This window comes from Leptopilina heterotoma, unplaced genomic scaffold (assembly GCF_015476425.1).
Source record: "Leptopilina heterotoma isolate Lh14 unplaced genomic scaffold, ASM1547642v1 Lhet_6, whole genome shotgun sequence".
Lineage (NCBI taxonomy): Eukaryota > Metazoa > Arthropoda > Insecta > Hymenoptera > Figitidae > Leptopilina > Leptopilina heterotoma.
In genome coordinates this window covers 2,894,954-2,907,820 of record NW_025111137.1, presented here as the reverse complement: position 1 = coordinate 2,907,820, position 12,867 = coordinate 2,894,954, and the positions used below count along the sequence as shown (strand labels likewise).

The following is a 12,867-nucleotide window of genomic DNA, read 5'->3' as shown; positions in this document are numbered from 1 at the left end:
CTGAGATGTTATCCTTACGACACTCTTTCGCGTGTCGTAAGATCAAATATTTTCACTTTACCTGAAAATGTAGATCCTATACAGAAGAATATTTATACTTTGACAACTTAATTTCGGACTTCTTCACCTACCTATTATCACATGCAGACGTGTATTCTTGCATTATAATAAATATTACCTATTTTTATATTTAATTACTTATCAAGTGAACAGCAACAAATTATGTATCCAAAACTAAATAAAAAGACAATTTTTCCCAATGAATTTTTTTGTGGAATTTTTTTTTTAATTGAAATGTTTGGTAAGTTGATTATGAACAATAAATTCCAATTCTAAATAACTATGCGTCTACCTTTTTTGTGTTTGGGTGTTAATGAAAACAGTTTTTTAACATACACTGGATCAAGGTACAAAATAGTATGTTTTGTATCATGATTCACAATTAATTTTTCTTTTGAAGATTGACTTTTCGTGCATCCCGACAATTTTTCCTGTTGATATTTTCCAGGATGTTTTTATTGTGTATCGATGTTTCCTCGCAGCTACATACATGCGTCAAACTGTGCATTTTGGGTTAAACTCCTAGGAACTATAAAAAGTGCACCGAAACACTTTTCGTCTATGGTCAATTGAAATACAAAAGCGTTTTCTGTTACCACAGGTTTTTTGAACCAAGAAATTCTCCGTTAATTTTTTACTAGGACTTAGGGATTTAAAATGCAAAGTACACAGTCCGACGCGCGCATGTAACTTCAGCCTAATTGTTCCTCAAGTTTTTCGATAAATGTTTATCTAAGTGTGGTCGATTTGTTTGCATTTTGTATCTTGATATTGAAGGTAGATGGTTTTGTTTTTTGATGTGGTTTTGTGTGTTATGTGTCTATACTTTTCCGAAATGAAATTTACTTTTAAGGTTGACGTAGTTTTTGTGTAAACTGACATAAACTAGTGAAGGATAATATTTTACTGCTGCTATATTCCAGGTTATAAAGCTAACATCTACTTTAAATTATTAATTCACAGTATTTTTACATGAAAAACATTTTTAAAAAATATTTTTAACACCCTTTTGTTAGAAACATAAAAAAATTCCGATTTGTAATTACTTCGGAAAAAGTGGTAAACATTTTTAATACAAGGTAAATTTATCTGTGTGATTTATTTTTATCATAAAAAGCACTCGATATCTCAAACCGACTAGAGGAAAATTCTTTTTCAACCTCTTTCTTTTTTGAAGTAGAAGCGTTCATGCAAAAAGAATCTTGCAAAAAATTGCATTTTACGCTTCTGCTCGAATTTCTATTATACTCCTTTACATCGTTGAAATGATATTCTAAATTTTAAAATCTGCATCTAATTTTTTTGTCATTTTTTTTTTAAATAAAAATTTTGTCCCAATTTACGGTATATTTGTATTGAATAATATAGGTATATGAAGGAAAATTTATTTCATAATTTTCATATTTCAAATTATTTCTCTCTATTCGTCTCTTTTATGTCATATCTTCTCCTAAATGGTTTTAAATTACCAACCAAAAGAGCTGTGAGTTTGCATTCACTATGTAACTGAAAATGCAAATAACCCTTTTTATGAATAAACGACTTTCATTTTACTTCGATCAATAAGTGAACTTTTCTCTCTAGAGAAATTATACTCTACCTTCTTTCATAAAGCAATTCACTCATTCAAAAACTGTCTTTACATAAAGTCGAAAAGATTTTCTAAAAATCATTTTCTCCTAATTAATTCTTCAATGGAGTTTTAATCTTATCGCCATTCACCCAATAATGAGGGGGAAATATATTAATTACATACGAATTATAACACAGAAGGAATAGTGTGAAAATTCTAGAATTAATTTTACCTGGACTTATATTATTGGTTATAGAGTCTCGTTAACTATTTTTAGGAAACAGAAAACGTTTATTTATAATTGATGATATTAGCTCAGAAATTCACATGCAGAAAGTTTTTTTTGAGGTATACTACTTTGAAATGTAGTTGGCACAGTTTTTAACTTGTGTTTGGTCTGTGCCGAGGTCTATACCTTTCTGATTTACTAGCGCCGTCTGAGCGGAAAAGCTTTGCAATTGATGTTCGTGTCCAATCGTGTGACAACGAACGTGCAAGGTTGAAAACTTACCCAACATACATTTTTATCTAATTGTTATGTTTACATAAAGAGAGTAAGCATACTAATAATTATATTTTATTTAATTGTCCGCATCGGTGGTTAAAACTATTTATTTTATTGAACCCTTTACATAATTGAGATAAGAGTAGATAGTACCTTATGATATTGGATTTTTACCAGCCATGTTTAAGATTAAAATAAATATAAAGACATAGAAAAAATTACTGTTTTTCTATATTAATTAGTGAAAAGACAGTGATAAATTTAATTACTTCCAAAACATGATTATTATTGATATTTTATAAATGATTGGGTTAGCCTACATCTCACGGATGGGAATTGAATCGAAAGTCCATTAAGGTCACGTGACAACTTGTTGTGGCTTATGTATAGTGTGCCTATTGTCAAAGGTAAACGGCTACAGCAGGATGTAAAGCGAGATTGGCCATCCTGCGAAAGCAATCTGCCAACCACCTGTAATCTATGGTGGTTCTATCATCACCTTTGCCTCATATCCATAGGCTTGCTTGAATTTGCTGCGAAAATGGAACAAGAAATGCAAGATATATATATACATATATAACTAGGTGAATCGATTCTCCATTATCATAGAGACCTATATACATATATGTATATGTCTATGTATTCTTGTCTTCGATGCAATCCCTAGATTTTATCTGCTGATTCCACCTGTGGCATATTCTCAAGAAACCACACATTATTCATTTGAAAATTTGCGATTTATATCAAAATTTAAAGGGAATAAACAATTCAATGCACTGTTGTTTATCCAACATCCTCTTCTAGTTCTCTCTGAAAAAGAAGAGAAAATGAATCAAATATAATGTTAAATGATAAAAATTGTGAACAAATTTTTAAAAAAATATTCAAAGATAAAAAGTTTAATTTATAAGTAGAATGAAAATATTAATATTCTTATCATCTTCTTTATGTATTTTTAATTTTGCATTTATTGGATACAAGTTAAAAAAGCATATAAAGAACACTTCGTCTAACTCAAAGGCTATTTGACTGAGTTCTCTATTCCATCAACGCATTTTGGAACGTCAAAAGAGCTTTGAAAGATGCGAAAGTAATTGCAACATGCCCGAGGAAAGTTTAAAGATACGGGGCAGAAAAATAGCAAGGTGTTTTGTCTTTCTAAAGGGGTTAAGAAGTTCTCAACCTCTAGCATAGTCGTTAAAACTCTCAAATTAAGAATTTTTTTTTTAAGTCTTATTGTTCCAAAATGTGTAATAAATATTTGCAAAAAGGAAGCAGACGTAATATTAGAATTAATACGGATAAAAATTGTAGTTTGAATAATTACTTTCAATAATCACAGGCACAAAAAAAAAACTTTTTGGCCGAGACACAGCAGTAGTATATTCCCATGTATTTTTGCCCGCTGAATCCGAATCCAAAGTCAGAATTGTCGAATTGGTTTTTCTTTCAGTTACACTCAAAAAACGATTCAAAAAATCGAATTCGAACCAAAAAATAAAAAAAAAAATTTGACACTACACTAGTATATTCCAAGTATTTTTTAACGCTGAATCCAAATTAAAAGTCAGAATTGACAGATTTGCTCAAAATTTTAAGGTAAACTCAAAAAACGACTCAAAAAAACCGAATTAAAATAAAAAAAAAAATATTTTTCTGTATGACACTACACTAGAATATTTTCATGCATTTTTAAACGCTGAATCCGAATTCGAAGTAAGAATTTACAGATTTGCTCAAAATTTTGAGATAAACTCAAAAAATGACTCAACAACAGAATTTAAATCATTCAAAATAATAATTTTTTTTGCATGACGCTACATTAGTATATTTCCATGTATTTTTAAATGCTGAATCCGAATTCAAAGTCAGAATTTACAGATTTGCTCAAAATTTTGAGATAAACTCAAAAACGACTCAAAAAACCGAATTAAAACTTAAAAAATAAATATTTTTTCTATGACACTACAATAGTATATTTCTATGTATTTTTTCCCGCTGAATCCAATTTTGATGCCAGAATTGAGGGAATTGCTCAAATTTGAATTTGAATTTGAATTTGGAATGTTTTGAGTTTGTATCAAAATTATGAGTAATTTTGATACAAACTCAAAAAATTTATGAAAAATCTATTTAAAATAAAAAAAGGAAATTTTTAGCTATGACACTACACTAGTATATTCCCATGTAGTTTTTCACTCTGATTTCGAAGTCAGATTTTCAAAGAGGCTTGACTATTATTTGTTTTTTTTGTCAGATTTTTTTGAATATCTCAAAATTTTTGCCAATTTCATGATTCTGACTTCAAATTCGTGATCCAAGTGAAAAAATATAAGGGAATACTCTAATATAGTGTCATAGAAAAAAACATTGATTCTTTTGATTTTAATTCTGTTAAAAAACGTTTTTGAGTCGTTTTTAAAGTTTATCTCAAAATTTTGAGTAAATCTTTCAAAATTCTGACTTCGAATTAAAAAATCGTCATTTTCAATGTTTCACAAAAATTTGAATAACTTCTAAAATAATGAACGCTTTTTAATGATCTTATGCTTATTTTAAAGGTTATTTACTACACTACAAGAATTAATTATAGACACTAAGGTGTAATTTTTTTCGTAGAAAATGCTGGCCTTCAAACTTGGACCAAAAAAATTCAGAAAATTTGGAACAATTTTTCTATACTAAAAACTATTCTAGAAAATTTATAAAACATCGTATGATGTAAATTTTTCAAAAAAATTTAATAAGAAAAATACGTTTGAATTTTAAAAATTATTTTTCTGTTAATAAGATTGTTTCAAATTTTTTGAATTTTTTTGGACCAAGTTTGACTGTCTGCATTTCCTAAGAAAAAAATTACACGTAAATTCCTATAAGTAATTCTTAAAGTGTAGCAAATGACCTTTAAAATAAGCCTAAGATCATTAAAAAGCGTTCATTATTTTAGAAGTTATTCAAATTTTAGTAAAACATTAAAAAAGACGATTTTTTAAAAATATCTAAATAAATTATTGTCCGAACGACTTCTAAAATATCTTGTTCTATTTAAAATTTTATCATCTTTCAAAAAATGAACAGAAAAAAATTTTAGTTTCAATAAATTTGATGTTTTAAAACGTTTTTTATTCGCCTGAAAATGTGTGGTCTCTCAATTTTGACCGGTAGTGTATACTAATGTAGTGTCATACAAAAAATTTTTTTTTAAATATCGTGTATTGTAGTATTATTATTATTGTATTCCATTATTTTTCTTATATATTTTTCAACATATATGATATGAGTAGAAAATCTGGATAAACTTTGGAAGAATTCTACCCAGATAGATATCTTGAGCCCGTATTCCCGGGTTGAGCTTTTGTTCTGGTCGACCCAATAAAAACCACACCCTTTAGGTGAGCGGTCCTTTTTTCTTTATATTATTTGAGTCAGAACTTTTTAGACTTCTTCTTCTTCTTCTTCTTGGGTAAGGTATTCCAAATCGCCGATCTCAAAAGTGACTCTTCGTTTAGATGACTGTACCTTTTCCATGCTTCCAACTGCTTTGGTAGCAAAATAATACAAATCATTCATCTTCTGCAGAAACATTCGACTTTCTCCTTTTCTAACTGGGCGCTGATTTTGTTTACTGCCTCTCTGTCAATGTCAGGTAGGATCAATGTCCTGATGATAAAACTCAAATGGCTAAATATGCTTTATTCTCCCCCAAGATGATCTGTGGATCCGATACTTTTATGATTATCAGCTGTACTGCAAGAAATTAAGCGCCCCAACAATCCGTGCTCCTCTGAGCACTAGTCATACGACCAGTGGAGAGATATACAGTTTCCGTCCTGCTCCACATAGACGAAAACGTCCAAGGACTTTCTCTAAATGTCTATAATCCATTTTATATTGCTGTTCAGATGTTCTTTAGTGGAAAACCCGTCACCACGACTAGGTCAATCAAGAATTTTCACGATTTTTAGCAGTAGATATTCATTAGCAGGAATTACCATAAAAACTGGTTCCGGTTATTCACTATAGCATAAATCTAATTAGTATATAGTTTTTACTTAGCGAAAATTGGGATATTTCCCCAAAAACATAAAAATTCCCATCGATCGATACTATACAGTCTGCAGAAAACTCGAACCACCCTTTTCTAAAAGGTAAAAAAAACATTTTTTTCATTCAGGCCACTAGCATAAGTCTTGGCGGTGTGCCACAAAATCATCAATGCAACAAGTCCTCTTTATTCTATAGTTTCAGTCTAGAGACATATAGTTCTTAGTTTTTTGTAATTATTCATCGAACAGGTTGTCTGTCGTGTTCTAAATAGAAAAAAAGTAACAACTCTATATTGAAATATTAATTATAGTTTTTCTTTTTCGAGCATTAATATTCACACATCAAAGATATGTATTAGTTGAGTGGATTCTTTAATTAACATATAAGAATATTATGCCTATTCTTCAAAGTGAATTATTACGTGTCCGTAAATGAGATCTACAATTTAAAAGAAATTCATCCCTTTCACTCTTATGGAGCTCGAAACCGAGCTCGAAACATATATTTATACACAAACACGAAATGACATTTTTTAAAACTGATTTTTGTGTTTCTGATGTCAGGAATCTCAAAGTAAAAAATTCGAGTTTTAAAAATTTCTGAAAAACAATACTTTTATGATGAAGCAATACACTTGTAAAGAAGACTAACTGACAATTAAATTCACCGAACTCTGAATTCTCCGAACACTTATATTGATTTTTCACCCAGTGCCGTCTGTATAGCCTAGTAGATCCGAGCTTACCACTATAAGGATTACTTATTATTATTTAAAGTAATAATTAATATTAATAATTAAATTGAACTGTAGTTATGAATGGTCACATGTGCGAAATTTATGAAAAATTTATACTATTACTGAAAAACTACTATTATTTACATTTTACAATTTCACCAAATTAGATGTCAAGGAAAGGATTTTGAATATTTTTGATAATTTCTTCACTTCATTGAATATATGGATATTCAATTAATTGTATGCCTAAATAGGCGAATCATGTGCAATTGCTTCTGTATCTATTCCGATAATTTGATGTAGTCTGTGGTTTAGACCTTCTTTTGAACTATTCTGCCGGTTAATTAGCCAATTGATGAGTTTCCAGACGGGTAGATATGGTCATTGTTTCTTTTCTTTATTTTTAAATTAATATTGTGACCTAGTTAGTTAAATGGGACCTTACGTCAAAAATTAAATTTTCGAGAAAAACGTTCTTAAAATTAACAAGTCGACATTCATATTCCTGTATGTACGATGATATGATTTGCAAATCAATGTTTTTGGATTTTTGGGATCGCTGATTACTAATCTGGCATCAAGTTTTTTTTAATTTTCAAAATGGCGGATCCAATATGGCTGACGAAAGTTCAAGATAGATGTCCTACTCCTCAGACTTGGAATAACCAAGATAATTTATTCAAGGTTGGTGTTGCACTATGCATCTCGATGAGGTTTTTGTTTCAGAAAAATAGAAAGGTGACTTGATGTAGAAATTAACATGTTGTATAAACTTTGACTTGTACTGTGACGAAACTCGAAGAAGTCCAAATTTTAAAGTTAGAAAATTACTTATTTTTAGAGTTAGACATTAAAGATTCTCTAATCAGTAATTCAGGTTCCATAAAGTACCCTTAGAACTTTTTCAGAGGCAATGCTGTAGGTAAGAAATTTAGAAAAGAGAATAAAAGGGAACGAATGTCTTGAACGATTCAAAGTAAGCCTGCGCAGTGGCTCTATGCTTTGGAACGTCCGTCGGAAATTGTTGTTTCATTCTGTACAGCTTTCTGAGAATTCCTAAATCCCAAATCATGGTCAGCATAAAATTTTATTGCCTGAAGACAGTTTTTTGTTTTACTGATAGACAAAATTGGAAGCTTAGATTTCTAACTGGGTTATTGGGGTCGCATTTATGGAGAACGATTTTTAGGGAATTTTGTAGTATACGAGAATTGATGACTTCTAAAACTCAAGGTATACCTCAATTATTTGAATTACTTTATTGATGACTTTTTAAAATCAAGGTCTACCTCAATTATTTAAATTACTACATCTTACATTACTACTATGTAAGATTTTCGAATGTATTTCACCTATTTAAAACTCTGTATACATATAGGTAGATGAAGTTATGAGCTCCAGTTAGATGTGTCTATTAGAATTGATATCTATGAATACATTTTCTTCGGATCGAATGGAAATTGGTTGATACTGTGATTATTAAGTCATAAATTCAAATTATGTACTTAATGAGTATTTCTACGTCAGTAATATTACTAATTAATTACTTTGGGGGTACCTACCAAAAATAAACATTTTATACATACTTACAAAATCTCAGAGAAAATACATTTTTCATTTTGTAATTTTTGTTTTACATTTAATGCGAAATGGAAAAAATATTTTCCCTCTAATATATAAATCTCTGCAATATTCGCATACACCCTTTACCTGACAGCAAAGTCCTTTTAAGCTATATATCGATGGTGGCTCCAAATTTAACGATGTAAATCAATGGGCAATTAAAACATACAATTCTAATAAATATAAAACTATATTTATACATATGCTGTACGCATGGCACGTTTCTGTTAATCATCTCCTCAGTATCCTCGTGTTTTATTATATATTGAAAATAAAGACACATCAAAAGAGGAACACGACTTTTATCATAAAATTCGGACAAAACAGAAAATAGGAGACAGATAAAAAAAATGTCTATATGGTGAAAAAAATGTTCCTGAGGATACTGAGGTGATGGTATTATTGTCTTCTTTTCAGCACTACGTTTTCAGTCGACCCGGACACTCATATTGACAGCCTCGAGCAGGCCGAACAGATGGTCCTTGAGGGTACAAGCAAGTGGTCCTGCAAAATCGCCATCACAGGTGACATAAATTAGACTCTCAAAAAAAATTTTTTTCACAACCTAATCTTTCACAATTATACAATAAAAACTCAAATTAACACTCACATTATTTTTCAATAAAAGCACGCACTAATGAGAAATTTTAATTAGAATACAAATAATTCTTTTTATCAATATACAATAATTTTTAGAGAAATAATTTTTCCTAAGTAAAGAGACAAAGAACTACTTGAACTAAAATACAAAAGTAAGGAAGTAAGGATGATTAAGAGGAAAGTTCGTTCATCTTCTTTATGCGGTTGTAGTGCAGCGGGTTTTTTTTTATTTATGCTGTACAGTAAAGCTCGGCATTATCTACAATGAACCTCGCTTGTAGTTAGAGGTAAAAACCTTGAGGGGGGTAAACCAGTTGAAAAGCCAAAAAATATTATTCAACAATTCTTTTTTCTTAAACCATGGAATTTTTCTAAAAATATTATTTATTAGGTAAAAATACATGATTAAGTAAAGAAAAATTTGGTATTATAAACTTTACGCCTTCCGGAAGAAACATGACGTACAGTGACAATCATTTCGCAAATATAGTTCGTCTAAAATGCAAAAATGAAATTGATCTACGTTCAATTTACTTTTTTGTCGAGTGGAGGCACTCGGTGTTTCATGTTCATAGTTAAAATGAGATTTCCTATTCACGTCATATCCCCACTTCCTTAAAAATCTTTAGGATGTGAAAACTGGATCCCGAAATACCGAAGAGTATTTATTTTTCACTGGATTACCTTTGAATTTTACAGATACACTTCTGACAACTACCTAATATAATTGTTACTAAAACATATAGCTCTTGATATTAATAATCCTCAAAGTTACTGTAGAATTGATTTCCGGATTATTGTCGTCGAATAGGGCTGGATTTAGTGAACTCCAGGGATTGGTTTCAGATCAATCAAGGAACTGGATATCAGAGCGCTGCATAATCCTTTTGCCCGTTCCGGAATACTGAGAATATTAGTTTTTTAGGACTTCAGCACAGGAAAAAAAAGTCTGACTCCGTTTACACCTTAAATTCAGCCCATGTATTTCACATAAGTCTGTCCTTGTTTAATGGGGCTGACTCCGTTTACACCTTAAATTCAGCCTCGAAAACAGGCTAAAAGTAAAACTTTTTTTTTAGTGTGAGGACATAGGAATAATCCTGAAGTGATGGGTCAAACTCGTAGTTGTTCAATTCAGATAGTTCAACCTATTCATCTTGTGCTACTACTGGATAATGGGCAAGAAGTTTTTTAATTTCCTGTCGCAAGTGTCTACAAAAAGCAGTAGGGACCCAAAACTCCTAAAGATTGAAAGAATCTGAAACCAGAGAAGGTTCGTGACTTTCTGTTCATTATGCGGATGCATTTTGTTTTACCTACATTTAGAAAGAAGCGTCTCTACTGAATATAATCTGAAACTATTTCCTGTTAGCTGGAGAAACACCTCGAGGCAAACCGGAAGACGATCTTAGGGAAAAGTCCATTCGAACGATGTATATTGCTTCGCTTCTGGACTAGCGAGTGGTAGGAGAAAGGAGGGGCGCGGCATTAGACGCCTTCAGTATTCTCTCTCTATTTATACTTACTTCAAATGTCGACTAAATCTCTATCTTTATCACTTTAACAATTAGGTATATATTTTGTATTTTTATTCATGAAACAAAAATATATTTTAGTAAAAAAGAATTATAAAGTTTGAATCACTAATTTTATACCCCTTTATTAATTAATTTTTACGCAATTAATTCACTACAATTATTGGAATATTGGAGATTCAGAAATGATAGAGTAGAAAATAGTAGTCAAATAATAGAATCAAAGTGCTCTCTAGAAATGCAGAGCTGCATTAATCGTGAACGTTCTCTTGTATTATTCGACGAGACGCACGATAATGGAAGATGTTCGCTTAGTAGAAAGCTTTGATCTAGTGTTTCGAATATATATATATATATATATATATGTATTATGGTACGATCCAGTTGTATTGATTCGATATAAAGAAGCTTTCTCAACAATCGCCTTGCACCTGATCCGGATTTCCGGTTGCACTAGTGCGAAACTTGCATGACACGAAAATCGAGAGACCTGGTGGTCGACATGTATGAAAGCGAGATCGATAGTTCAACGAACAAGGAGAGCCACCCTCTGTCCGCCCCTTTTTCCTACCATCCCCACCAAAAGCCCAGATTCATCGTTTCGTAGCCGACTCCCAATACACAACCAAGCCAACTTTTCATACCTTTACTATATATACGTATACTTTTCTTCGACTATGACCGCGTCCTTTTTTTAATCTTTGCAACCTTCACATTCCGACTGATATTTACGATTATATTCGTTTCGCTTTTCTCTCTTCGTAGAATTTTTTTTCTTTTAGTCTGGATTATATACTCGAACCGAGATGATGAACTGGGAAGCATGGAAAATACGCAATTGTTCTTTTTTTGTTTTGTTGAAAAAAGTTACTATTGATAACTGCTAAATATTAATTAAGTCTAATGGATATTTCTTTATGGAAATAATTAGAAAAAGGCACGCAGCGGATTTACCAGTTGCATAATTATTCCTTCGGTTTTTCTAATTAGAGGTCCAATAACCTAATGAAAATGTTTATAATATATCCAAGTCATGTTCTAAAAACTTTTCAAACAGGTCTGTAGAATATCCTAAAAACGTTTCAAGTACAATCTGAAAATGTATTAAGGATATCCTAAATACATTATAGAGACATTTCAAAGTCATCTTTGGATCAGACATAAAATATTCTATGGTCGTCTTTTTCATGACTTAAGGATATTTAGAGTTACACTCAACATTTTAGAACATTTCTAGAAATGTCTTGACGAAATCCCCGACAATATTTTTCAACTCCTTAGTGAGCATTTGTTTGTCTAAAAAGCTAAGGCATATACTTTATTCTTAGGAGTGAAAAGTAATTTTTCTAAGAACAATCGGATTAGTGATATGCTACGAATTCGTATCATATTCGATTTTTCAATCCGCTAAGGTGGAAAAGGATGAGAAACATTTGATTAGATTTAAATTGTTTCTATTCCTTATCTTTTCGGATCTGTCTTCTTTTCTAAGGGACTATTAAGATATCTGTCTTTTTTAGGAGACTCAAAAATAATGTTTCAAAGAGTATTCGAATTAGTTATGTCCCTTCTAATTCCAGTACTCTGGTAAATTTATTTTAATTAAACCAATTGAGCGTAGAACTAGTCCTCCTCTTGCTTTGCTTCTTCATGACCCATTATCAAGCTTAATTAGAAGCTGGACCCTTTCTACCTGCATAAGCAAAGGAGTCTTTAATCTACCGTTTACACTAAAGAGTAAGGTGCACAAGAAGATCACTAAGGTACGAATTCGTAGGATATTCAACTTTCTCAATCGGCTTGACTGAAATTTGTCGAGATAAATATGGGATTTGTATATTTTTTCACTTTTATAAGCTGATCCATCACCTCATTTGTTATATCAATTTTCAATCTTGATGAGTTGTCCCTTTTTCTAAATGTTCAACTTCATCATTAATAGCAGACCAACCGGAGATTAAATTATGACCGACTTCACCGGACTTAAAGCACGCAGCCAATCTATCTTCCTTTCGGCAATTCGTTCCAATATGGTCATATCCCAGGCATCGATGACACCGGATGACTTAATTAGGCAACTCATGAAACAAATTTTTACGTGTCCCAATTTCTCTAGCCTGTCCACTTCTTTTGAATTGGTTACTACAACCGCGAGCTTCATCCCTCTATGGTTATGTCCTAAGACCTT

At 31.1% G+C, this 12,867-nt stretch overlaps 1 protein-coding gene across 11 annotated transcripts in view; it reads left to right on the top strand.

Moving 5' to 3' along the window:
- Positions 1-12,867, top strand: part of LOC122509186 — a 166,464-nt gene that overhangs the window by 129,879 nt on the left and 23,718 nt on the right. For 2 of the 11 annotated variants that reach the window (XM_043623027.1, XM_043623016.1), the window contains one exon: positions 8,962-9,068. The exons of the other annotated variants lie outside the window; for them this stretch is intronic. In XM_043623027.1, the coding sequence (XP_043478962.1) occupies positions 8,962-9,068 (107 nt within the window). The remainder of the gene's footprint in view (positions 1-8,961; positions 9,069-12,867) is intronic. 11 annotated transcript variants of the gene reach the window in all.